This window comes from Carassius carassius, chromosome 1 (assembly GCF_963082965.1).
Source record: "Carassius carassius chromosome 1, fCarCar2.1, whole genome shotgun sequence".
Classification (NCBI taxonomy): domain Eukaryota; kingdom Metazoa; phylum Chordata; class Actinopteri; order Cypriniformes; family Cyprinidae; genus Carassius; species Carassius carassius.
Genome location: NC_081755.1, coordinates 35497235 through 35524154, shown reverse-complemented (window position 1 = coordinate 35524154; position 26920 = coordinate 35497235). Strand labels below are relative to the sequence as shown.

The window sequence follows — 26920 nt, the reverse complement described above, 5'->3', positions numbered from 1 at the left end:
ATGTCAGTCACTAGCATGTTTCTGTTGTTTTCATCTTAGCTAGCTAGTTCACAGGTTCATTAGGGTCACTAGCCAAAACTAGCATTTAGCAAAAACAGTAATGTTAAAGGTAAAGCTATTTCAAGATACAGGGTTTCAACTCTTAGTACATATTGTTTTGAGGCAGTGAATCAGGTGGTCCAAAATGTGTGTTTGAAGTGGGTTGTTACCTGAGAAATCCCTAAAAACAGCAGCTACTGTGTGTGGTACTGGTAGGGATCGCTGTTGTCTTTGAGAGGCTTTTCTGTCATGTTCATGTGCACACTTGACATTTCTTGTGAGCTGCACTTGAAAGGCTGTGAATATGATGGTGCACTTTGGACGCTAGCCAGAACTGATTGAGTGTTGTGTTTGTTTGTTTGTTTGTGTGGGTTGCTGTCATCTTAAGGTGGCAGATCTGTAAAGAAGTGCTGATCGTCTCCAGATTTGCAGAGAAAAAATAAACCGCATCTAAACATGAGCAGAAAAAATAAATATATTTGCACTGCTTTCACTGAGGAAAATAATCTAATAATGTATATGAGTGAGATATCTAGGTGCATTCCACCATCACACATCTTCTCCTAGACTTCACAGACAAAACTTCTGTATTATTTATAGATCTGAGTGCTTTGGGACATGTTGTGCATTTTAATGTTTCCAGGCATGCTCCGAGACAAAGAAATAGTGTCGCATTAATCACGTTTAGTCCATTACCATTCAAAAATCTGGGGTTGGATTGCTTTTATGCTTTTGAAAAAAAGTATCTTATGCTTAGCGAGGCTGCATGTATTTGATGCAAAAATACAGAAAACCATAATGTTGTGATTGTGAATATATTATTATAGGATTTCTATTGGAATATATTCTAAAATGTAATTTATTGTGATGGCAAAGCTAAATTTTCAGCAGCCAGGTCATAAGCGTTTAATACAAAATCATTCCAATATGTAGATTTTCTGCTCATGAAACATTTCTTTATTATTATCAATGTATATATATATATACTTTTAATCAATGAAATGCATCCTTGCTGAATAAAATCAATTATTCCTTAAAAAACTAACTGACCCCATACTTTGAAATGGTAGTGTACTTTCTGACCATTTTGTATTGCTTTCGGTCAGTAATGACATAAATGTGTTTGAATCAATACCTGGCTACATATTCCAGAACAGAATCACTGGCTTTTAATGATGATCATCCCTCCAAATCAGCCCACTGTAAGCACTGTGGACACACTGGTGGGTGTATTTTAGCTCTTAGCATCCCAGATTTATTTTGATGCAACTTAGTCTGTACTCAGCAATATTGCATGAAATGCTGGAGGTACAGGTGGATCAGCAGTACTGCAGCATGACAGTATTAGTCCATCGTGTTAACCTTAAAAATCTGCAGACAGCAAAATCTGCAAACTGGCCCTGCTTTGATTCTCAGTTGTAACATGAAAATACTATTCTGATACCTGTAGTTTTGAACAGTAAAAGTCTAACTTAGAACAACTGCATTAAAGTGAAGCTTCCCTTCAAAGGCTATTTATTTTAAAGAAAATGTGTCGGTAATATGAATCGTAAGTTAATCAGCCACATAAAATCAAGTCACTACACCATATACACAGAGTTGAGTGAAATTATAGTCACAGTTTTTTTAACTGCTTTCATCAGTGAAATACATATAACTCTATTAAGTATTATGTTTCTTGGTTTATAAAATGGTATGAATGTTTGTGTATGAATGCATGCCTAACATTAAAAGCAGTCTGTCAGTAGAAGAGGCTAAATAATGAATGTTAAGTCTAGGCATTCCAGACAGTGCTGTCTAAGGGGAGCTGGCAGATTCAGGTCGGTTTGAACCAAAATGGGTCTTAGTTTCTAGTTCATTTATCTGGGCTCTCACTGCAGGAGACCCCTGCATCTCCTCTTACATTACTGCAGTCGGAGGGTATCTGATAGGGCTGCATTCATCAGTCGCTGCTCAGCAGGGAGGACCTCTATTTTGCTGTCAAAGCTTCACATTAAGACTATGCAGATTTCGGTCATCAGTAATCTGCTTCTCCGCTCTTATCTCCAAAGATCCAGCCATGTGGGAAGAATCAAAGTTTTACTCAGATTTGCGACTAGACCTATGATGTTCAATCCTGAAGCTGACCGTTAGATTTCCTTTTCGTAGGCGTAATCTCAGATCAGACCGGACAGACTAGAAGCTTTTTTCCTCCAGGCCTTTTTAATAAATGCAAAGGACTAGTTTAAAGACTGTATATATATATATAGTTTATATTAATAGCAAGTTAATATTGCTAAATTGCTAGTTTGGTTGGCTATATGCGAGACATGTTGGTTCTACACTGCAGATTTCCTTAATCAGCATAAGTTGTAATAAATATTGAGTAGATGTTTTAGAAGAAAATACTATTTCATCAATCTATTTTAAAGTCGTTTTCATTTTCATGTGTGACCTACAAAGGAAGGAAACGGACTCGCTGAGGTGTGAATTTGAGAGGGGTCACTTCAGAAACACTGCTGCACTCACTGAGATACACTCAGATATGAACCAAATGCTTTAGAAAAAGGCTGAGTTTGCGATTGAAGGAAAAATATATATTTTTAAATCCGCTGTACTGTATATTATTGAGCAAAGAAAAATTGAGGAAGAGGGAAAAATATGGTAAAGGCTTAGCATAAAGAGTAAGGGATCAAAGGAGAGTAGAACAGCTGACTCTTACATTCCTGTGCTAATCAAGCAGTAGTAATATAGAGAGCAGTAAAGATCTCTTATAAGATTATAAGATCTAAAGCTGTTCTTTAGGGAGCCTATAAGTCCATTTGAGTGTTTGTTTACACATAAGCATTACGTTAAATTAGGACAAAATATCATAAATTGAATGGCATTTTAACAATCTCTTATAGTGATAATTATTCTGCTCTGTCTGTGCAAATAACAATGAGCCACTGGGCAACATCAGCTGATTCCCATTGTCCTCCTGCCATTGAGATGTGACATGAAATTTAATAACTAAATTAATATTTTGAACTGCAGCTGTTGTAGGACAGAATGGATGCAAACAAAAAAAAACAAACAGTCAAACCTTGTGAGAGTGAGCAGAGAAATGGTGGTGTAAAATGGAGATTATTTAAATATTATTTCACTTTGAGAGCACTATTTCTCTGCCATGTCTCTGCCTTTTACTATGTCTCTGCCATGCAATCTAAATCCTCGTCCTTTTCTTCTCTTTACACTCACTATTCGTTAGTCACACGAGTTCACCGTTATGACCTACCTTTGTCCTCTCTTGGCGTCCGTTGTGTCTTATGGGGTTAATGAGCAAAGTTTCCATAACCTTTGACCCATTATCTTTTGTGTCCCTCTGAGAAAGGTCTTCTTAAGTTCTCATGTCACCTCACCAAGTTGTGTGTGTGAAGAGACCACATAGTGAGTCAGAGAGTAATCTGGTCTAGTTTTGATGTTACATTTGGATTTTTTAGCAATATGACTTTATTCAACAGCTTTTGCATGATATCTGTTTGCAGCATGGGGAGGGGCGTCTGGGACCCCCGATCATTGTGTGCACGCGGCCGTATCCAGAGTGCCAGCTGTATTCTGATGAGGAAGCAATGGGCAGACGGGACGTGCAGGAGGCAGACATGGACAGTGCAGGAGACAGCGGGACAGGGTCCGAATCTTCTGAAGGAGGACGTCATGATGAGAAAGGAGGAGGACTGGGAGGACTCTTTCTGCGTGGAAACAAGTCAGCATCATTAATGATTAGGTTTTCTGTTGTTGCTGTTTTAGCATTATTTGAGCTTAAGAAGCCAAATATATGTTGTCAGAAGTTTAGCTAAAAAATGAATTTAATAATTGTTTCATTAATTAATTTAAAAAAATTACATTTAATTATTGCTGTCAAGCAATTAATTGCATAGAAACTAAAAGTTTTTGTTGCATAATATATGTATGTGTACTGTGTATATTTATTGTTTATATAAATACACACACATACAGTGTGTTTTTTGAAAATATTTAATATCAGTTTATATTCATATAATTTATATTATAGATAAATATATTTAACACATAAACATAACATATTTTTCTGAAATATATACATGCGTGTGTATTTATATGTACATAATATATATACACAGTATACATACATATATTATGTCAACAAAACTTTTATTTTGGATCTGATTAATCGTGATTAATCAGTTGAAAGCACTACATTTAATCAAATGAATGAACTGTAAGAGTTAAAGTGAGAGGTGTGGGTTTGGGTTCAGCTGTGGTCAGATGGTGTCGTCAGCAGCCGCTTCAGTGATCTCAGTGGAGGAGCAGTTTGAGGACTATGGAGAGGGAGAAGATGTGGACTTCACTCCCAGCAGCCCCATCCCTGATGATGACACGCGCACCAATGGTTTCTCTGACTTGGGCTCCTCTCTGCCCTCCAGGTAACTGAATTTAGCACACCTCTCACATCAAATCCTGACATATGGGGTTGTTCTGTATGTTTCATTTGATTGCATGGATGAATAAGGGGGAATAGCATAAAACCAAACATGAAAAGGTGAAGCAAAAACAAGTAAAAATAAAAAAAGAAATTACATTTTGCTTAATTATTATTTTCATGGCAATTAAGCACATCCTTACCCCAGACATAAGCACAAAAAAATAAAGTAAAAATAAAAAAGTGCATTATGTCAATGATAACTTGCATGTGCTTAAAATGTTCTTTCTGGTCAAAATAAAATGTTTGCACAATTTCAGAATTTAATTTCATATTTTTGGATTATGACAGAGATATATTTTCATAATATTTACTAAGACTATTATTACTGCATAGTAGTTATAATTCTGACACAAATACACTCTGTTGCATTAATGCTTTTGACAGCAATTAATCAACTCAATCAATTGTTAAACATAAAATCACAACAGACTATAATTATGAAACGCTTTTGGCATACAGTGGGAGTTTTGTATGGTTAGCTGTTCTCATTTGCTCTGTGTGATTCTGATTGAATCAAGGATAATCCTATCATGAAATCAATAACATATATAGAATATACATTCTTTTCCAACTATGAAAAATATGAAATATCTTGCCATTTCATATTATTAAATGAAGTGAGCAAGTACAATCTGAATGCTTCTACTGCCAGTGTTGATCAACACTTGATGGTGTTTGCAGTGCGGGTCAGACCCCTCAGAAGATCAGGCACCTGTACAACAGCGAGCTTCTGGATGTTTACTGCTCTCAGTGCTGCAAGAAAGTCAACCTGCTCAATGACTTAGAGGCCAGACTCAAGAACCTCAAAGCTAACAGGTAAGAGACGACAGAGTGTGAGTTGAGCATGTTGCTAAGATAATAGCATGTTACTTTAATGGAGAGCTACAGGGATGATGTACAGTATTTTTGTTATTCAATATAGAAGTATAACACTATAGCATTACACTGGTTCCCTGAACAAAAAGCCAGTCAGATTTTTCCATTGGCTCTTCGATTATGCAGAAAATAATCTCTGCGACCAACAAAAGTTGGTTGGACCAAAAAAAAGATTCTTGTACATGTACATTTTGTCCATCAAGATAAAATAACAAAGCTTTTATGATTTTGAAGCCTAAATACTGTCGGTAGAAGTTAAAGGTTATTCATTAAGTCACCATCACTAAGCTTTTGAAAACACTCTGAGTCTTATTTTAAACTCAAGTTGGAAGGCTGGAGTTAGTTTGCAAGAGTAAAGGTTTGAACACAATACATTCAGATTAGTGCGAAGATGAGTTTTCCTGTTTGGCATGCTGATGTTTAATGTCACCCAAAAGTCCCATTTAGCTACATGTTAGCAACAGCCTTTTTTTCAAGACACATAAAAACTTCAGAACAAAAATTGTATAAATCACATTGTTATTGGTGTATTTTATGTTGTAGAATAAAACGTGAAAATATCTTGAGCTTCTGTTTACCGCGGACCTTATTTCCAACATTTAAACAAAATCCATTAAAAAAAACTTTAATCATGTGCTCACTCCTGCAGCACTCTGTAAGCATAAACATACACAAATATTTTGCAAAATAAACCATTTTTGGTTACACCCAAATATTTTTATGTGTATGTTTTTTGTTATCGAGTGTTGATTAAGATATAGGCCTACATGTATTTATTTACTTTAACTTGCTCCTTCCTCCATCTTAAAGCTGCAGTCGGTAACTTTTGACGCTCTAGCGGTTAATAAACATAACTTCTTGCGTCTTGCGGAAGAACATTGTAGCTGGAGCTACTTCTCTGTTTATGTCTATGAAGAATCACAAAGGTACTGGGTTACACCGCCGCAGTGAAGAACTATGTGTACCTGCCCTTTGAGGGCTTGTGTGTGAATGCAGTGAGTGTATTTGTCCTCATCTCCCTTGGTTTGCAGATTGTCTGGCTTTGTTGTTGTTGTTGTTTTTCTTAAATGTGTTTCGTCAGTGCTGTGATAGCTGGGTTGGATTAGATATGAGGACAGGAGAGCTGACTTGTATTTTCAGCGAGCTGTTTGAGTTCAGACCTGTGGGATGTAATGAGAGGAGGCCTTTAAAGAGTGACGTGGGTCACACAGTGGGTCACACAGTTACATAAACACAGGTTTATAATAAGAGTGCAGGTATTCTATTTTTACTGAGGTCCTCCAGAGCTGTCTGATTATCAGTGTAATCTCATGACCTAGGACAAACTGACTGCAGCACATGATCTTGGCCACTTGGAGCAGTAGTGAATTAGTAATTAGGCTCAAAAAATCTATCTATCTGTCTGTCTGTCTGTCTGTCTCTCTGTCTGTCTGTCTGTCTGTCTTTTAAACTGGATTTGAACAGCATGGTATTTTATAATTTTTTTATGAACTTTTTTTTTCTAATACAGGGATTTCTTTCCGTTTCTTTTTACAGCCCAAACAGGAAAATTTCCAGTACAGCATTTGGTCGGTAAGTCTCTTGTCTTTATTTTCACACGATCTGTAGAATATGAGATTACAAAGCGCTGGATTAAAACCCATTGCCTGACTATCAGTGTGTCTGAAATCACATACTGAGTAGGTGCTACTTTTGAATCTGAACTTAATTTTTCATGGTAAAAAAGGATGTTCTATATAGCATATATATACTATTAATATTTTTATGAATTAAATTTGGACATACTACAGCCTCCATCCTGTCTCATGACCTCCACTCCACTGCCATTCATAAATCCTCTCCCATGGCCTCATGGGATAGTAAACTGTCCATCAAATGCACACTCCAGAATTCTCAGTAGAAGTCATCAGGCTACTTGTTGCGTTTCGTTTTTTTTTTTTTTTTTACTGCTATGAATTTGAATATTTTTTTTTTTTGCATGTTTGTTTTGTCCACTATATAGTACATCAGTATTTGATTTCTGATGCAGCGTAAGTCACTAACTGTTCAGAGAGAAGAATGATCAGTAACTTCAGTTTCTCTGTGTGTCCCACAGACAGCTCTTCCACCACAGTAACTTCAGCAGCAGTCAGGGCAGCACAGAGGACCTTTTCAGAGACAGCATCGACTCCTGTGACATTGACATCACCGAGAAGGTCCTGGAAGCATAATAATATTGTCACTGAAGACCCTATAAATTGCTTAGGCTTAATGCACAAAATAAAAATGCTTTGGATATACGTTTTAAGGCCACTGCAATATTGTTTTTTTACTGTGAATATGATTCGGAGAATGTTGTCTATAAGAAATTATTATAATATTTAGCTCTTCTGTATTTCTACTGCAGGTGAGTTATTTGGAAAAGAAGATAACAGAGCTTGAGAACGACAGTCTGGCTAATGGAGATTTGAAGTCCAAACTTAAACAGGAAAACACACAACTAGTTCACAGGTAAAGAGAGCTGACTATTAGTTACAGACACACTACAGTATAGTGATCAATCTAATGTAATTATGTACATGGCTGATTTATTATTTATTAGTAATTCTACTACCATTCAAAAGTTTGGGGTCATAAGACTTTTTTGAAAAGAAATTCATACTTTTATTCAGCGATAATCAATTAAGTTGATCTAGAATTACAGTAAAGACATTTAGAATGTTACAAAAGAAATAATAAAATGCTGTCTTGATAACACAACACAACTGTTTTCAACATTAAAAATAATATTATTATTAATAAATGTTTCTTGAGTAGCAAATCAGCATATTCATGTGACACTGAAGACTGCATTAATGGCTGCTAAAAATTCAGCTTTGCATCACAGGAATACATTCCATTTAATTCATTAGTTATTTTTAAATTGTAATTATATTTCACAGTATTAATGTTTATGCTCTATTAATCCTTTGTCACATACATGCTTTCTTGGATATACAGTATGTGTGTTTGTACATGTTTTCCCATCAGGGTACATGAGCTGGAGGAGCAGATCAAAGATCAGGAGACGCGTGCGGAGCAAGGTTTAGAGGAGGAGCTGAAGAGACACAGAGAGGCCTACAGTAAGATGGAGAGAGACAAGAGTACTGAGATTGAAATGCTTAGCAACAGGTACCTAATCAGGAAACTCACAAAAACATGTATATGAAGCATGTGGAGGTTTCAAGAACTTTTTAGAAGGGCAGCATGTGGCATACTACTTTATAATGGATGATTTCTCCCCACAGGGTCCAGCAGCTAGAAGAGGAGAATGCAGAGATGAAAGTGAATGTGTGCAGACTCAAGTCTCAAACTGAGAAACTGGACCAGGTCAGATATGCATCAAATCTCAAGCTCTTGAGTAGAACTCGTTTGACCATCACCACAACCCACATCACACATCAGGCGATGCATCACATGGTTTGTTTAACAATGAAAATATAGCAATATAGTCTCACTGACACACGTTAATGCACCCATTTACACACTATTACTTCTGACTTTAGACTCTCAGAAAAAAGGTTCAGAAGTTGTCTTTTTAAAAGACACACCTTTATACCTAAAGAGTCCATATTGGTAACTTAAAGGGGACATATTAGTACCTAAAGTATATATATTAATATCTAAAAGGTACAAAAGTGTACCGTTTGAAATGCTTGACAGCTTTTTAAATGACAGCTTTTGTACCTTTTTTTCTGAGAGTGCACTGAAGCAGGCAGTGAAATCCCTGGAGCTTGTGAGTGTTAACAGCACACTCTCTCATACTGCCTGCATTCGCTAGTGTAATGAGTGTGAAAGCTCCTGCCTGCATGACATTAGCAGCCCTGTATTTAGACGCAGAGCCTGTGAGGCTTTGATCTCTGAGACGGAGTGAAGCATTGTCGAGCAACTGCATGACTTTCGACGCTGTAGCCTTTCCATAAAGCTACGAAACTAGGTCATTGTCTGATTTAGCTAAAAAATAGTAAAGGTCCTCTAGTGGACTAGGCTGAAAATGCATTTTTTTTTAACCTTTCAATTTAAATTTTATTGTTGATAGGAAATGCAGGGAAACATTAAATACAATGTTGACACAAGGTTTTCAAAGATTTTTCAAGTGGATGAGACTGAGAGTCTTACTTGTAAGCCTATTGCTTACCTAAAAAAACAAACAAAAAAAAACAGCTGCATTGGGGTCCAAACTGGCTGCCAAGTGAACTGACTTGTCTTAAAGGGATTAAAAAAAAATGTATTAAGTCATTTTTATTGGTATAGTGTTTTTATAATAAACATTGTTTCAAAGCAGCTTTTCAAGAAATATTACTGTTATATCTACAATGCCTTAAATTGGCACTCCACCAAAAAATAATTTACCATTTACTCATCTTCATCCCATCCTAGATGTCTTTAGTCTTTCTCCTGTGGAACACAAATGAATATTTTTAGAAAAATAATCCATCTCTGAGAGTCCATAAAATACACATTTAAAAAACACACTTTAAATCCCTACACTCAGAAATAAATAATAATTATAAAAAAGTCAATATACATTTGAGATGACCTGGGTGAGTAGATGATGAGAGAATTGTTCTAACAGATATATCAGTGGCACAAGACTGAGCATTCAGATGTAATCAAGTGATTTATATATTAGTTGGTTTTGTTCTAAGCAAAAGTAAACGGTTCTCAAAAAAAAAAATTGATGTTAGTTTTTACAAATTTAATTAGCAGTCATTTATGAGATGATGTTGAGAAATATGTGGGTATGGGTTTATTTGAAATCAGTAATGTCTTGCTGTAGAGACAAGAAGGATTTTAGACAGAATAACTACATCCTTATAGTGGTTGATAGATTCCCCATTTCATGGTAGAGATTTTAGTCACTCACTATGTATATTTGTGCACAGGAGAAGCAGCGTATGACAGATAAACTGGAAGACACAAGCCTGCGTTTGAAGGATGAGATGGATCTGTACAGGAAAATGATGGATAAACTTTGGCAGAACAGACATGAGTTTCAGAAGGAGCGAGAGGCCATGCAGGAGGTAGCACAGTGTCATTTTAATCACAATTATACACATAAACATAAATCTCCAGACCTCTCACACAATTCACATGTGCATGTAGCTGATCGAGGACCTGCGGCGTGAACTGGAGCACCTGCAGCTCTTCAAACTGGAGACTGAGAAGCCCGGCCGTGGACGCAGCGCCGCAGGACTGTCCGAGTACAACGCCAAGACTCGAGAGATCGAACTGGAGCATGAAGTAAAACGGCTTAAGCAGGTACAGTGCAAAGATTTAATACAATAAACATTACATATTTATAAATAAAATAATTATAATTAATTGCATTCAATACAATACATTCCACAATTCTAGCCATTTCAACAACTTCATATATATCAGGGTTCACACTTTTTATGACCAGTGAATTAACATAATTCCAGTCTTTTGTAATTATCAGATTAGATGTTTCAAATCACAAACAGACATTTGAGGGAAAAAAAAATCTTAGATAATTAGAAGACATTTCTGACTTTTCCAGGTCTGGAAATCACACTTTTAAAATTCCCTTATAAGCTGTTTTTTCAAGGCCATGGGAATGCTGGTTCCTAAGAAAAATTAGAGCTGATTAAAGCATACCTTGATTTGAGCTTATTTTAAATCAAGTCAAGCCGTTTTGTGGCTCGCTTGGAAGTGTGCTGAGGCCCCCTAGCGAGAACCACTGCTAGATATTATGTACATGTACTGTTTACCTCCTTGCATTCAGTATGATTTGCACACTGATGTGTTTAAACTTCTCACAGGAAAACCATAAACTCAGAGACCAGAACGATGATCTGAACGGACAGATTCTCAGCCTCAGCCTTTACGAGGCCAAAAACCTGTTCGCATGTCACACCAAGGCCCAGTCACTGGCAGCAGAGATAGACAATGCCTCCAGAGATGAGGTGAGAACAACATTCACAGTGTACAGAGACATAAAGAATACTGAACCTCGTTAAGTAGCTATGCCTGGTCCCGTTGAGGGACTGCATATTAGTCCCCTCCCCCTGTGCATTATACTTTGGGTATTGTCGTTTTACTACCTTACTGCCAAAAGTGAAGCCACAGCCCTATTTCTAGTTATATAGTACCGACTTTGACAGGCAAGTTTTATTAAAATAATAAAAGTTTTTATTAAAAGAATTACTGCTTTAGGTAGCCTATAATTGACTACTGAATGATTCTGTATGTAATATGTGTGTTTATGTTTTGTTGGCATCTTGCATTTACATTAAGAGCATTAGAAGATGTTCGAATCTAGAGGGACTTAGAAAACGTCCTTTAGCTTTAAATAAAAGTCTGTCTCTCATTTGGTCAATCTCTCCATCTTTCCAGCTGGTAGAAGCTTTGAAAGAACAAGAGGAGATCAACTTCCGTTTAAGGCAGTACATGGACAAGATCATCCTGGCTATCCTCGACCACAACCCCTCCATTTTAGAGATCAAGCATTAGGCTCCAGAGAGCGGATAGAGGACTCACACTGGGCAGAGAGCTCCCCCTTCAGGCCGGGGTGTGAAATGCACCGCGTCTGCCCCCTTACACCAAGTCATCATGTATTTACAGAGCAAAAGATCATGTTTCTCATGTGCTCCGTCTCACACATGGGTCACGGTCTCCGTCACTATTCATGTCATCACGCTGTGCGTTTAGGCTGTAGAACTGACAAAAACATGTGATGAAACTAGAAACTAGAGTAGAAGTGTACTTTTCACTCTCAGTTATATACACACTACCTCTGAGTATGTACAACTCAGTGTTGTATTCTACACATGAACAAAACAAGTAGAATTATATTAAATATCACACGATCACACCATGTAGGAGAGCTTTACATGCACCCTATGGCATGTGGGGTTTGTTAATATCATTTAAGCATTTAATCAACCCTCAAGAATTTCTTTATAAAGTGCTGTTTGTCTATGAAGTTTTAATCAATGGACAGGGCAACAGGAAGACATAATGTAATAACCAGCAGATAAGGGGACTTCTTTTGAATGTTCTCTGCCAACATAGATTGTGGTCTGCTGTTGAAACAATAATAAAATAATGCCAGTCCATCCCAAGATACACTGCTGTTCATGGCTGATGCTTTTAGTCTGGCTGAAATGATCTTACAGCTTCTAACTAACTAACTAACTAACTAACTAACTAACTAACTAACTAACGGGTATGTGCTGACCATCAGCTTCCTTTCTGTAGAGAAGCACAAGTGAACTAAGTGAGTACAGACGACACAGTTATACAATATAGTATACGTATAGAAAGACAACTATATTGAAAATGTCAAAAAAGAAAGGTTTATTTTTCTTAGATGTTTGGATGAAATGGTCCGCTGAAGGTTAAGGAAGAGATGGATGTTATAAATAATGAATGAGAGGTAAATGATTATGATATAATTATGTCTTCTTGTTGAACAAGAACTATAAAAGCCCCCCAAATGATGGTCATAATACAGTCTGCTTTAAACATTTAGATCATGGTCAGTGTCTGTACTAGAACAATGCAATGTCTAAATTCAAACATATGCAATGTTTATATATATAAGCTTTATATATATATATATATCCGTTAAAAAGTTTGAGGTCAGTAAGATTTATTTTAAACAAATGTATTCAGCATAGATGCATTATATTGATCAATAGTGACAGTAAAGACATTTATAATGTTACAAGTGAGTTTGATTTAAATCAATTCTGCTTTTTAAACCATTAATGAAGAATCCTCCAAATATTAAGAAATGTTACTTGAGAAGAAAATCAGCATATTAGAAGGATCTCTGAAGGATCACGTCACACTGAAGACTGTATTGTTAATCAAAATAAATGCAGCCTTGGTGAGAAAAAAAAAAGACTTCTTTCAAAAATAGTGAATCTTACTGATATTATACTTAATTGTTTTTTTGGTCTTGGTCACTTGGACGATATTGTACATCAGAGCCATGGGTAAAAGAAGCTGCACATTTAATAAAAGTGCTTGAACTGTACATCTCATGAATGTATCGCCATGCCACAGTATTCTGTATTCCCATATTACCACTTTCCAGATTTAGCTAGTCAACTACTATGTGAATCAGTGTTTTCAATTCTTGTGTAGTTTGGGAAAAGAGCCAATACTACAACATGCTCGATTGTCACAAACTAGTTTTGCTTTGTTGCACAAATTATACTGAATCTGTTTCCTTGCATGGTCTTAATCTCTTTCTGTTTCTGCCCTTTATTTGGAATGTAACAGTTAATGTTTTGGTTGTTTCAATAACTATTAATCTGATCGGTTCTAGAGGAACTTTTATATCTTTCTGTTCTCTTTGTGTTGTAGCATTTTTCACTCATTGTAAATGTTGTACAGAAACTAGTTAATATTTGTATTGATGTGCCACTCATCAACCTTAATGAATAAAAGAAAGGCTGTCTTTTATACAGTTTTATGAGAAATGACAAGCAACTAAGTAATGTATAAATAATTTGTAACTGCTGAAATGACATCACACCTTGCTCATCAGTGCTGATGTCACAGACAAGACTAGTTCTTCATTATCAATCTAAAGAAAGGAAATTTGATTTGGAGACGTTAGTTCTGAAGGAACACATATATCAAAACCTTAATGTTTCATATAATTTCTGTTTAACATCTGGATGACCAAACCCTGACCCATGCACAGCAACAATGTTATTTTTGCACATTTGAAGTGTTGTGCTGTGTCTGTGTCCACTGTTACAGGTTAGACGTAACACAGTTTGACATTTTTCTGTGGGTCATGGTTTACAAAACAAAATGGTTTTTGTTGTTTATGCCTTTTTTGTTGTTATAGACAAAGATGGACCTTTCTTTTGTCCAGTGTGTGGGTATGTAACTAGATTACTATTACTCATTTATATTTACGCGAGTAGAAAAGGACAAATGAAAAAGCTTTCAGAAAATTCAATAATAGTTTAAAAGCCTCAAGAGTTAAGACAAATTTGAAATGTACAATAAATGACTTGTTTTGGCATGGTTTAAAATGACAAGAGTATTGAATTCTTTGTCTTCTCCATCAGTTTTTAACACATGAATAGATCGATTTTAATTTGGAAACAACTTTATTGCTTCAGCATGCACAAAGTGTAACTTTGTCTTCATCTAGTGGACAAAGCCTGCATCATCACAGGAGGTGGTTCTCAGCTTCAGGAGGTGGCATTAAGGATATATATATTTTTTTAACAATTTTATGGATTATTTTTAGCAATTTTATGGATTTACAACAATTTATATTTTTATGTAATGGAAAATCAACAATTATGAAAATCTTAAAATCTTTCATTTTTAACGATGGTGACTCTTGGAGCAATTAATGAAATATAAAAAACGATTTAGTATTTTATAACAGGATGGATTTGTGTCAAATCTATTCAAAGTGATCAAAAGGAATTAGTACACTACACTACACTCTTGAAAATAGTTTATTTTGTGGCAATGATAGAACCTTTAATATCCAATGAACCTGTCCATTGCACAAAAGTTTCCTTAAAGTGGTAAAAAGGTTTCTTTAGCTCTTAATGATCGTAACACACAACGGTTCTTTTAAGTTTGCTGTTCACTGAAAGGTTCTTTGGAGAATCAAAAGTAGTAGTTCTATTACATCACTACAAATATTTCAATTTGGAATCTTCATTTTTGACACTATAGCTGAATCCTATTTGAAAAGCAAGAATTTTATATTTTCTTATCCCTCATAATCTTCAAGTGGCACTTATTCTGCCTATGAGATGTAACAGTAGTTTGTGACAATGTACCATTCTAAAACCACCCTAAATTTGGATTTCTCAAGGTGCTGTGAAGTCTGCAGATATAAAAAAAATAGGCCTATGACCAACCACAATATCATCTTTATTTAGCCAGAAACGGCACTGCCACTGATTTACATGTGATTTAACTATAACTTCCCTAAAATAAGTGAATAAGTAGTTCAGTTCAGGTGGGAAAGTTACACAAATTCTGGGAATGACAAGGATGTCTGGTTGTTCTCATCTGCAGATCTTTCCGCTTTCCTTCACAACGCAGGAATTTCTAATAGGCGATTACATGAAATGTAAACAAAATATTATTGATTAGAGATCGTTTATGACTTAAGTCATTTACAGTATAGCACGTTTATTGAATCTAGTTCACACGAGCATTCTTTTAACGTCCTCTTGAATAATCCACCAGGGGGTGCTACGGAGTTTTCTAAACATTTTAACCTACTGTTGAATTGAAACCAATGAACCGAGGTGATTTTTTTTCTATGACTGAAACAGAGACATTTTCACAACAACTCAACTAATAAGTCCATCAACAAACGAAGATTAGCTTCAGTTGCCATTGGTATTTTTTCTTTTCTTTTTTTTTAGTTAGAGGCGGCAATGTTGTATTCCAACATCTCAATGTGTGTTTATCCCACAGACCCTCAGAGCTATCATGTGCCTTTAATTGGAACACATAATAGTCACATAATAAACTCACATGTAGCCTAAAGATGTGCAAGTCTCATGATATCTGCGCTTCACTTGGCATTCCCAGCATAAAGTATTTGTATTTAAACAATATCCTCATTCTTGACATTGCTGAGGCTCTGATAAGCCAGTCACCTCCTGCACAATTCTCATTAGACATATCCAACAAGAATGTGCTCTTCAAGAATGACTTGCATGTGTTTTATCACAGCTGTCCAAACAAAAAGCCTCCCAGACCCTGTCCTCGGTATTCACTAAACACCTCTTGTCTCAGGTTTTGGGGGTTTTAAAGGGATATATTTAGAAAGAGAGGACTGAGATGGTTGCTTAGCTAGAAGATGATGTGTTGTTGCCAAGAGAGGGTAAAACCACGTAATTGCTAGTTATTATCAATGATGAAAACAGTTGTGCTGCTTAATATTTTTGTGGAAACCATGATCATTTTTTACAGGATTCTTTGATGAATAAAAATATAGGAATCTTTTGTAACTTACAGTGAATTTGCTGTCTCTATTGATCAAATTAATGCATCCTTGCTGAAACTATGTCTCTTTATATTTGAGAGTGAACTGAATATTACAAAAAGGGAGCCTTTTATACTTTAATAATTTATTGAATCTTAGGCGTTATTTTCAGAACTGAGCCAAACTGAGTAGTTATTTGTGAAAATAGCGTTTTGACTATTGTTTAACATTAGCCTGTGTGGTCCAAAGTGATCTCAGCAGAATTTTTATTTATTTATTTTTTATAAAAGATTATGACCATTTTTTCTTTGCAAGAGCATGCAACAATAAAATGCTCACAATGAGCATACTTTTCAGAAGTAAATAGGGTCACTTTTGAAGTTGACTTCAAGCTATTAGCCATATATGTTTTAAATGGGCTGTCTGTTGCTGTAGCCCACAGCTGTTTCACTCCCACAGCAGACCTCAGAGTCTCTACTCGCCTGTCAGGTTGTGTGCTACATTACCTCTCTGCTCGGGGAATGTAGCGCTTTATTTGGACCAGGCACGGCTGCTCCTCATGATTGAGCACTGCAAGGTGTGAATGACCTCCTTCTCACAAGAGCAGGGAGGACGTAAGTGAGCAACCCAACGTGCAGGGGTCTGTCCCACTTTCAGGCTTTTCTCGGATCTCCGTTTAGGATGGGCCCATCTTGGACTTTAGCCAGAGACTTTGAATCACAGCTGAGAGTCACTTTATAGTCTGCTGGAATAGATAAACAGTACTGACCTGATCCAACACTCATAAAGCATGTTAGTGTGGAACGTTAATCAGCTCCGTAAGATCAGATAAGATCTGTTTAGACTCTAGAAAATGATCCAAGATCAGATTAGTCCGATTTTTTTTTCTGTTTTGTTTTGTCAGTAACAAGCTGTTTGTTTCCTACTTTTCTATATAGGCGGTGAATGGGTTTTTAATTCTAATACGTAGCTTTAAAGGGACAGATCACCAAAAAAAAAAATGTCATAATTTACATCACCCACATGTCAGTCCGTATAGTGTTATGTTTTACATTAGTTTTATATTTTTTGACGGATTACTTTTTGTTTTTACTTGTTTTTTACTACTATTTAAAAATCTGTTTCATTTTTTTTGTGTTATTTTAGTACATGGAAATAAACAAAAAAAATTAGACATTTTGTGAGAAATAAAACAAGTTTGAGTTTTTTAACTCCATAAATATAATAATAGCCAGGCTGGAAGACCAGCTTAAACCAGCCAAGCAGCTTAGGCTGATTTTAATGGTTTTGTTTTTCGGCAGGGAGTCTGGGAGGGATAGTTTCAGTTAACGATAATAACTCTGATCCAAACCAGTATGACTTTCATTCTACGTCTTCTTCTCCAAATGAATTAATGAATGAATGTTTTGTCAGTTTTTGAACAACATGAGGGGTGAACTATCCCTTTAAGTCCCTGTTGTCCATGCTAAGTGCTTTTCTCACAGGGTGCTTTTAAGAGACTCACAAATCTCCTCGCCAGAAAATCGATTACCTGCTTGTTAATTGCTGCTCTCTGCGTGAAGTCTGCCCTCTGGCCATAAAAAGATCACCGATCTCCCACACGTCCAGCGGGCCATCTTCACTCAGGTCTTTCGAGGGAAATTAAAGTTTTAAAATTTTTAGTGAGGTTTTACTCTTAGGCAAAAATCTGAAGGCCTCCCACGTAGTCAGACTGATAGGAGGACAAAAGATTCACTTTAAGATAATTCCATCATATGTAAGAGCCTATTGAATGAAAAAAAATCACTGGCCATCTTGCTTTAAAAGTCAGTTAGAGTACTTGGTCACAATTTATTCTAAGTTCCAATTCTGGCTATTAATGAACCATTAACTATGACTTTAGCCTCAACAAACACCTAATTTGCTGCTTACTAATAGTTGAGGTATTAGGATTAGGGATGTAGAATATGGTCATGCAGAATATGTGCTTTATAAGTACTAATAAATAGTCAACATGCTAATAATAGACATTCTAATAAGAAAGTTGATAGTGAGAATCGGTATGGTGTCTATACTTAAGTGTTATCAGAAAAGTATTATAAAAGTAGTCTTACCTAATTATAATTTTTTAAGACTTAATACTACTTACTTAATACTAAATTCAGTTGTTAAATTCCGGTATTGGGTAAGATTAGGGATGTGGTCATGCAAAATATGTGCTTTAAAAAGCCAGTATGCTATAAGTGACAACTGGTCTCTATACTATACTATATAAGTGTTACTGGATAGGCCACATGGATAGTGTCAGTTTGCTGTGTAAAACACTTTGTATGCTCTCTCACTCTTCTTTTTAAAGGGACAGTTCGTCCAGGGATGCAAATTTTGTCATAATTTATTCATCCACCCGACGTTCCAAACCTGCTGAGGAAAATGAAACAAATATCTCAATGGATCCTTTTCACAATCTGTGATGACTAGTTTCCAAATGTATTAATATCATAAATCTAGCAAAGTTTATATATATATATATATATTATTATTATTTTTTTTTTATGTAGATATAGGACACAATGAGCCCCAAAACAGGGTCCATTCAATGATACAATAAAAGCTAATGGGGTCTAATGTTGTTTAGGCCCAAACATCCCTAAAATAATTTGTCTTGATTGTTCTGCAGAAACAAAAAAGAGAAATGCATTTGTGGTTGGAATGACATGAGGGTGAGTAAATGAAGATTGAATGTTTATTTTTGGGCTGAACTGTCCCTTTAAGTAGTTTGGCTTTTCTTGGCCTGCAATGCAGTATGAATGACACAGCACCAAGGGACTTTATGTACGGTAGTCTCTTCATAATGGAACATATGGAAGCTTTACGGTCCTATGGTGTTAATTACAATATTACTTGACAGAAGTCATTGAGGTCTGCATTAAGAACAGCATTTTGAATAGCAATGGGCTACAGAAGAGATAAAGACAAATTTAGTGGGACATTGGATCCCAAATGACACTTTGTAAAGAAAAAAATACAACTTTTGGAGATCTTGGAGTGTGTGACTCAGTGTGTCTATGTGTGTGTGTGTGTGTGTGTGTGTGCTGTAAAGGGGAACTCCGATCGGTCCAGGCATGCCTCCAGCAGTCTCTTTCCCATATAATGACTCATAGAAACGTGTTGTTTAAAGTAGGGAAATTCTGCCCTGGTCTGTCTGCCCAGCACATTGGGGACTAATGTGAGACAATGGCTTATGGAAAGCTCATGCTAAAAAGCACTAGCCAACGAGAGTCTAAAGCAGTCCCGCTGCAGTGTTTTTAGTGCATCGTACTGGAATGTCATTTGGCAATAATCTGTTTGTCAGTCTAAACGCAGAGCAGAAACAGATTCCAGCTTGGCATTTCAGGTTCTGTGTAACTGATGGAAAAACAGATTGCAGTGTTGAGAAATTTTCTAGGTTCTGGCTTTGCCAAACCCACCAATGGGGAGCAGATTTGGCAACTGTGCCGGTCCTGCCTGGAGAGAGTGCCAAGCTAGGAGTGGAGCCATGTGGGTCGTGTTATAGTCCTGGCATTCTTGTTCATCTAGCTCATCTCTGGCCACCAAGCATGAGAAGATCACAAGGTTCTGGACGTCTCCTGAGATCATGGCACTGATGCTTGGGTAATGACATACCAGCGTGTCTTCACGTCTAAGTGTCTCTTGAATCTCTTTTGGCACATGTAATGACCCCAAGCTGTCTATTCAATCTGAAGTATTTAATCAGATTAATATGCATAGCAAATTCAGTCATGCTCACTAGACAGTGTGCCTGGAGAAACCTTATGCAGGTGCAGATGGAAACCGAAGAGGATTACGATACTTTGAGAGAGCAGTTCCATTCATCAAAATGGCATTTTCTCAAGCTGCAAAGAGAAATCAGTTTCACACTTTAAAGATTCCTCTAAAAACTGCTATAACAAATGTTGGCTAACTAATTGAAAGTCATTTTACAGACCACACTCAATGTAGGACTTAAAATACCACATTTGAAGCTCGTGGTAATTTGAACTGGCTTGGTAACAGGGCTCGCAGTGGCCTATGTTTGTGACCGCAGAAAGCAGTCATCACATGTGTATTTCAGGTATGAGTTTGGTATGAGAAGAGCAAATGTTTGGAAGCGCTGAGAAACTGCTGTGGCCTGCAGTCTTGAAAGGAAGAAGAATGTCATTGTTAACAGACTGTTGACTCTAGATTTGAGCTGCTTCCTGAAAATCCCTGAAAATCTCAGAATGCATTCTTCCATGAAGGAAACTGTGCAAAGCGAAAAAGAAAAGAAAGATTTTGCATGATTTCAAGGTCACACTCAATAAACACCTAATTTGCTGTTTATTAATAGTAAGTAAGGTAGTTGTTAAGTTTAGGTATTGGGTAGGATTAGGGATGTAGAATATGATCATGCAAAAATGCTTTATAAGTACTTATAAACAGCCATTATGCTAATAAGGTATGCTAATAAGCAACTATTAATACTGAGAATTGGTCCCTATACTAAATGTTACCAAATATAACATTAGAAAAACATGCTTTGTAGAAATGACATACATGATGGGGAGAGGATATCTTTTTTGTTTATTACTAAAATTTGGGATTGAGCTAGACTTTAACCTCTGTCTCACTGGGAAAGCTGTGGCTGATACTGGTGTACACAATAGGACATTTCACTTAGTGGTGTTGGTGATCCTCATGAATATGAGGAAATGAGTCAGACCTGATGTTCTCATCATCTTTATTGTACGCTCCCACACCCAGCCCATCCTTCTGTCTGGCTCAAGTGCTCTTGTTGTATCTTCTGGTGGTCAGCACCAGGACACCATCGAGTAAACATCTCTCCCTCTATGTCTCCTGTGCTGGCCGTATGACAGGTTGAAGAGCAGGTTGTTGGAAAGGTGCGAAGCCTCTGCCTTCATCGTACTAGAGATGTCCAAGACATTAATCATGGATTTCAAAACTACATGACCCCAATATGCTAATGATGCTATTTTGAGACACTGGCGAAAACGTCTATTACATATTAGTCATCTTAATATTTGTTGTGTAGGTTCGTGCCCTGTTGTGTTACTGCATGTATTATTGTGAGTGAGGAGGTCTCATTAAGCTCACTAATAGCTATAGATGGGACTCAGTTTTGGGTCAGGGTAATATGGATATTTGTCTGACAGTGAAACCTGCAGACACAGGCTTAACTACATAAGTCCAATGTTAACATTGGCTCTGAGCTGTGCATTGCCTGAGTGTTTCATCATCGTGATTTAAGGCCATTGTCTGTTACTGGCTAGGCTACGGATTTACCACACGAGTTCTTTGTCTGTGTGCAACCACCAATGGTAACACATCCAGTTTCTTATATCGCTTGTAATACTATTTTAATGACATCTACAGCCTTTGAACAACATAAAAGTGTTTAAAGTACAACTATAAACAAACTATTTAAATTAGGCAACATCACACAAACGTGCGAGTTGTTCTGAGTAGCTATCCTATATCAGCACAGAAGTAGTTCAAACATGCAGCTGATATTATAGGGATACTCCACCCCAAAATGAAAATTTTGTCATTAATCACTTACCCCCATGTCGTTTCAAAGCAGTAAAAGCTTTGTTCGTCTTCGGAACACAATTTAGGATGTTTTGGATGAAAACCGGGAGGCTTGTGACTGTCCCGTAGTAAATTACACTGTCAAGGTCCAGAATGGAAACATTGTCGGAATAGTCCATCTGCCATCAGTTGTTCAACCGTAACGTTATAAAGCGACGAGAATACTTTTTGTACGACAAGAAATCGAAAATAATGACAGTCACAAGTCTCCCTGTTTTCAAGCAAAATATCTTAAATTGTGTTATGAAGACGAACGAAGCTTTTACGGGTTTGGAACGACATGGGGGTAAGTGATTAATGACAAAATTTTCATTTTGGGGTGGAGTAACCCTTTAAGACATAATCCAATCAGATTTTTTGATAATTTGTTATTATGATATTCTATTTTTCTATATTCTATTTTTTTATGTTTTATAATATAGCTTTCAATTATATCCCTTCTTAACAGGAGGCATAAAAAAACATCCTGTTTTCCCATCTGCCTTTCTGGTTCCACTTGAACGGCAGTTGATTTGAGTGAGTCATTGAATCTTTTAGTGAATCGATTCGAATCGAGAACACACGGATTCATTCCATTACGCAAGCTGTGAGTTGCTTTGAGACGCTTCGCTTCTAGTTTTTTCTACTTTTTACTTAGTTTGGAACTATTTTTTTACACAATGATACAATTACAGAAATAGAAACTGCTAATATAAGTAAGTGAGCTACTTAATTTTACCTTCTTGTTTATTTAATTTTTTTTAAAACAATGTCAGGTTTAGGTGAGAGGTGTGGGAATGAACATCTTGGCAGTCATCAGACTCGCTTGCCTTCAGCAGAACTTCCTCTAAGTTTTACCTGGTTTTACTCGAGATATTAGAGTTGGGATTTATCTCTGTCACACATGGAAGCATGATTAGTTTTTGTCTTTTGTTGTTGATATCGCTTCAGATTTATGCCTCAGGCCTGACCTCTCAAAGCATCATGTCTCTATAAATCAGCCTGTTCTCCGTCTCTATAATACACACTAGATGAGGATGTAAATAATTAGAATGTACATCGTGATCTCCTCTAAAAGGGTGAAACTGAGTGTAAGGGTGTGTTTCGTTCTCCCTCATGCTTGTGCACGTCTCACCGTCAGGACAGCATCAGTCCTTTACTGTGTACAAAAGGGTACAAAGCAGTGTTGTTATTATTAACTAAAACTATTAAAATAGTTTTTGTTAATTAAAATTATGCTGTAATAAAATACAAAACAAATATTAGATGAAAAACTGAAAACTTCTACTCCTCGTGGCCCTTGTACTGCTTACCCAGATGCCTGTTCCTCTCTGTTTGAAACACTTTTGGAGAGACCTGGCCCTCTCCCTACATGACTCCTCAATCCATAAAAACCTTTCCTCCAGAGCGCAGTCTCGCCGTCCTCCTTAAATCATCCCTGGAATGTAGTCTTAACAGTGTATTAACGGTCTCTCTTTAAAGCAGGGCCAGGATGGCTTCATTAATGCATGGTGGCCTGTAGAAATGCTTCTCTTGGGCCTAATGCATTGGGCCAAGTGCTGCACTAAAGACAGGAAACGGTCTAAATCAAAACGCCTGGATTTCAAGCACATATATTCAATGTTGATAAGGTCCCGGTGCTAGAAGTCTAAACGCAACTGCTTGTTTTTTCCCTTTCATTCTGATAATTTAATACTGCCTTTTTTTGAGTCCTACGCCTTGAAACCGAGGTATTGATGATGTTATATGGCTGGTGTACATATGCATCTGTGTTTGCCCTGCCGCCCCTGCGTTTTACCCTCGTCTTACTGTGGCTTAGTGAGTGACAAAGCGACTCCAGCACTTGGCCTACTGTTCACCAAACACCATGTTTATAGTTATTCCAAATGGCAGGAATATTGCAAACATAATTTGTGATCATTTGAAATATTTCCATGCAATGTGATCATTTTTACAGGCTTTGGCTCAAGTATTTCAGAATGACTAGAGCAACACGTGAGATGCTATACACTGATATTACTGTCACATGCCTTGTTAAGGCAAAGTTACATAACTTTTTATATGCATTAGGAAGTTATTTGGTCAATGCATTCCATTGTAGTTTATGTGCATCTTCTTTCCAAATAAAATGTATGCACATTAGGTGAGTATGTAAGATTTTTGGATTGAGAACCTGAAAGTTGTTTTACCACAAAATTAATCTTACAGGTCTGAAGTTTTCAAAATGGCATCAGGGGAATCGGAGTGTGCACATAAAAAAAAAGAAAAAGAAAAAAAGATCAATTGCATTATGTTGACATTATACTGTTTCATTCAGACAACCATATTGACAACCCTTGTTTGTAAGATCTTGCATTATTCTAATAGTGGACAAAAAAAACAAAGTAAATATTAACCAGATATTATTAAAAAAAAAATTTTTAGCTTGAATGCAGTTATTTTTACACAGTATTAATGGGTCTGTATACATGTCAACAGATGCAAATGTTTAGAGTTGGTAAGATTTTTATTTTATTTTATTTTTGATTTTATTCTTTAAGAAATCTCTTTTGCTCACCAATCTATATTTGTTTAACCCTTTAAGTGCCACCCCCAATTTTTGAATATAGATGTGAAAGTGCACTATTCAAACTTAAATCGTTATAACCCATGGCCGCTTTGGAATACAGACCTAAGGTTGGACTCTTTTTAAAGAAGACAATCTGCAGATTATTGCAGAAGTGGAATAATATCAAGATATTAAAGTATCAAAATGTAAAAAAAAAAAAAAAGTTACAATTTACTGTAAAGAAAACACACTGCACCATTTTTTTTTATATAAAACAAATATTTTTCAAAATATTTTTGAATTCATAATTGCTATAAAATTAAAGCCTTATGTCTAAATAAGAAACATTTACTGACTCTTTACTGAACTTTTTGTACTGTATAGTTTGGAAGAGAGTCTCTCACTGTGGTATCATACTTGGGGGTCTTTGACATCAAACGGTTTAAAAACTCCTGCCATGGATCAAAAAGTATGTGTTTCTGGACAACCTCACATTTGAAATATAGTTCTGTGTATTAGAACTATGTCTCCTATAAAATCATCATGATATACAATCAGCATATGATAAAAACTAACTGTCATCTTGACGATTTATGAAGTCAGCTCCATCTGAAAAAAAGAAGACAGAATGAAAGATGCAGCGTCAAAGATTCACTTTTATTTAAATTTATAAGACTGATCAAATCCAATGTGAGTTTACACTGAAAGTCTATATCCTGACTGTTTGACTTGTTGCTTCTGGTACCAATGAGAAAGCATGTGACTTGTTGTCCTCGTGTGGGTGTGAGGGCTGGAGTTAAAATGAATACCAGAAATACTTCTATTATTATCTTTAACATTACAGACACACAATCGAGAGAGAAATAGGAAACATTTCTGAGTGGAAATTAACATCTGGTATATGTTTTATATGATCCATTACATGAATCCACAGGATGTGTGACCTTTAAAGTGCATTCTGTGTCTCGGTGTGTGTGAACAGCTTGTATCTGGTCTGGATAATCTATCTGGTTCTCCTGTTTCTGACCCCAGCGCAGGTTCAGGAGGCCTAAAGGATGACACACCCCGAGATGAAGCGTGCAGAAGAAGGAGCTACTTCTGTATCCCATTTACATCACCTCATAAAATGCTCCTACACGACATGAGCAAACTGACACCCATGTGTTAGCTGGCTCAGCTTTCTGCAGGTATGGCATATTTGGTTTTCATTTAGCCCTTGGCTCGCACGTCGGTGATGGATTGTCAGAAAACCGACGTGGTAGTAAGTGCAGGGCATGGCACTTAAAAAGCCATTTGTGCATTTCTATGTGTTGTCTTGCCCTGGCAGAAGCATCTGCTCATCTGTGTCTTATATTAGGCTAGTGTCAGGAAACTCACACCTTAGCAGTGAGTCCATCACATATTTAGAAAATTAGAACTTTAAATAGAAGTAAACTGACTGCATAACTGCTGATGTATACATTAGGCTTTATTTAGCATCTATTACAAAACAGACCCGGTTTGAAATTGCAAATTAACTAACTGCTAATGACGGTCATCACAATTTTGGTATCTGACAGCACATGTCCACTTCGAATGCTGATGTTAATTTCCAATGGAGAGTCACGGGTTGAGTTTCACATCAGGATAATGTGTGTGTGGGCCTCTGTCATAAACACTGACTCGTTAATCCTGAGGGTCAAATCACTGGGCTGTTGGAGAGAGGTGAGACATGCTGAGAATACCTGGCTATATTAAGCCACCCTCTTCATCAAAAACATCCTCTGTCTCTATTAGAGGGATAGTTAAAACAAACAAACAAATAAATAAATACATTCTGTCATCATTTGCTCTCCCTCATGTCGTTTTAAACCTTACTTCTGTGGAGCATGATTTTTTCTTCTTCTGTACAATGAATGTAAGTGGAGTCCAGTGTTGTTTTGGACCTCAGTTACTTTAATTATATGGATTCAAAAGCGTTAAAACATTCTCCAAAATATGTTCTTTTGGGATGTGAAGAAGACAGAAAATCATTCAGGGATGGACGGACATGAAGCGGAGTAACTGATGACAGAATTTTCATTTTTAGGTGAGAATGTTAGGACTTTTAAATATCTTTCATTAAAACATTAACTAACATTGCTGCATTAAATAATGTGTAGAAGATAATTAGGTACAACTGAGTTAATAGTAAGAAAGTGGTAATTAAAATATATTTTTCTGTCCACTGATGTCCTGGATTATCTTCTGGGACCCAAGGCTGAAAACATCTTCACTAAAGGGGATATAAAGGTAAATGTAAGTTACATTTAAATGTAAACAACATTTAATAAAAATAAGGTAACACTTCAGTATAGAGACCAATTCTCATTGTTTATTAGCATGCCTATTATTAACATATTAACTGTTTATTAGTACTTATAAAGCACATATTCTG

At 36.4% G+C, this 26920-nt stretch overlaps 1 protein-coding gene across 3 annotated transcripts in view; it reads left to right on the top strand.

Annotated features, from left to right (window-relative positions):
• Positions 1 to 14445, top strand: part of rab11fip4a (RAB11 family interacting protein 4 (class II) a) — a 38593-nt gene extending 24148 nt beyond the window's left edge. For 2 of the 3 annotated variants that reach the window (XM_059557143.1, XM_059557145.1), the window contains 12 exons: positions 3546 to 3784; positions 4296 to 4463; positions 5204 to 5338; positions 6935 to 6970; positions 7494 to 7593; positions 7785 to 7888; positions 8408 to 8548; positions 8665 to 8746; positions 10303 to 10440; positions 10523 to 10678; positions 11203 to 11346; positions 11777 to 14445. In XM_059557143.1, the coding sequence (XP_059413126.1) occupies positions 3546 to 3784; positions 4296 to 4463; positions 5204 to 5338; positions 6935 to 6970; positions 7494 to 7593; positions 7785 to 7888; positions 8408 to 8548; positions 8665 to 8746; positions 10303 to 10440; positions 10523 to 10678; positions 11203 to 11346; positions 11777 to 11893 (1560 nt within the window). In that variant the 3' untranslated portion in view covers positions 11894 to 14445. The remainder of the gene's footprint in view (positions 1 to 3545; positions 3785 to 4295; positions 4464 to 5203; positions 5339 to 6934; positions 6971 to 7493; positions 7594 to 7784; positions 7889 to 8407; positions 8549 to 8664; positions 8747 to 10302; positions 10441 to 10522; positions 10679 to 11202; positions 11347 to 11776) is intronic. The other variant, XM_059557144.1, reaches the window with a different exon arrangement.
• The last annotated feature ends 12475 nt before the right edge of the window (positions 14446 to 26920 follow it).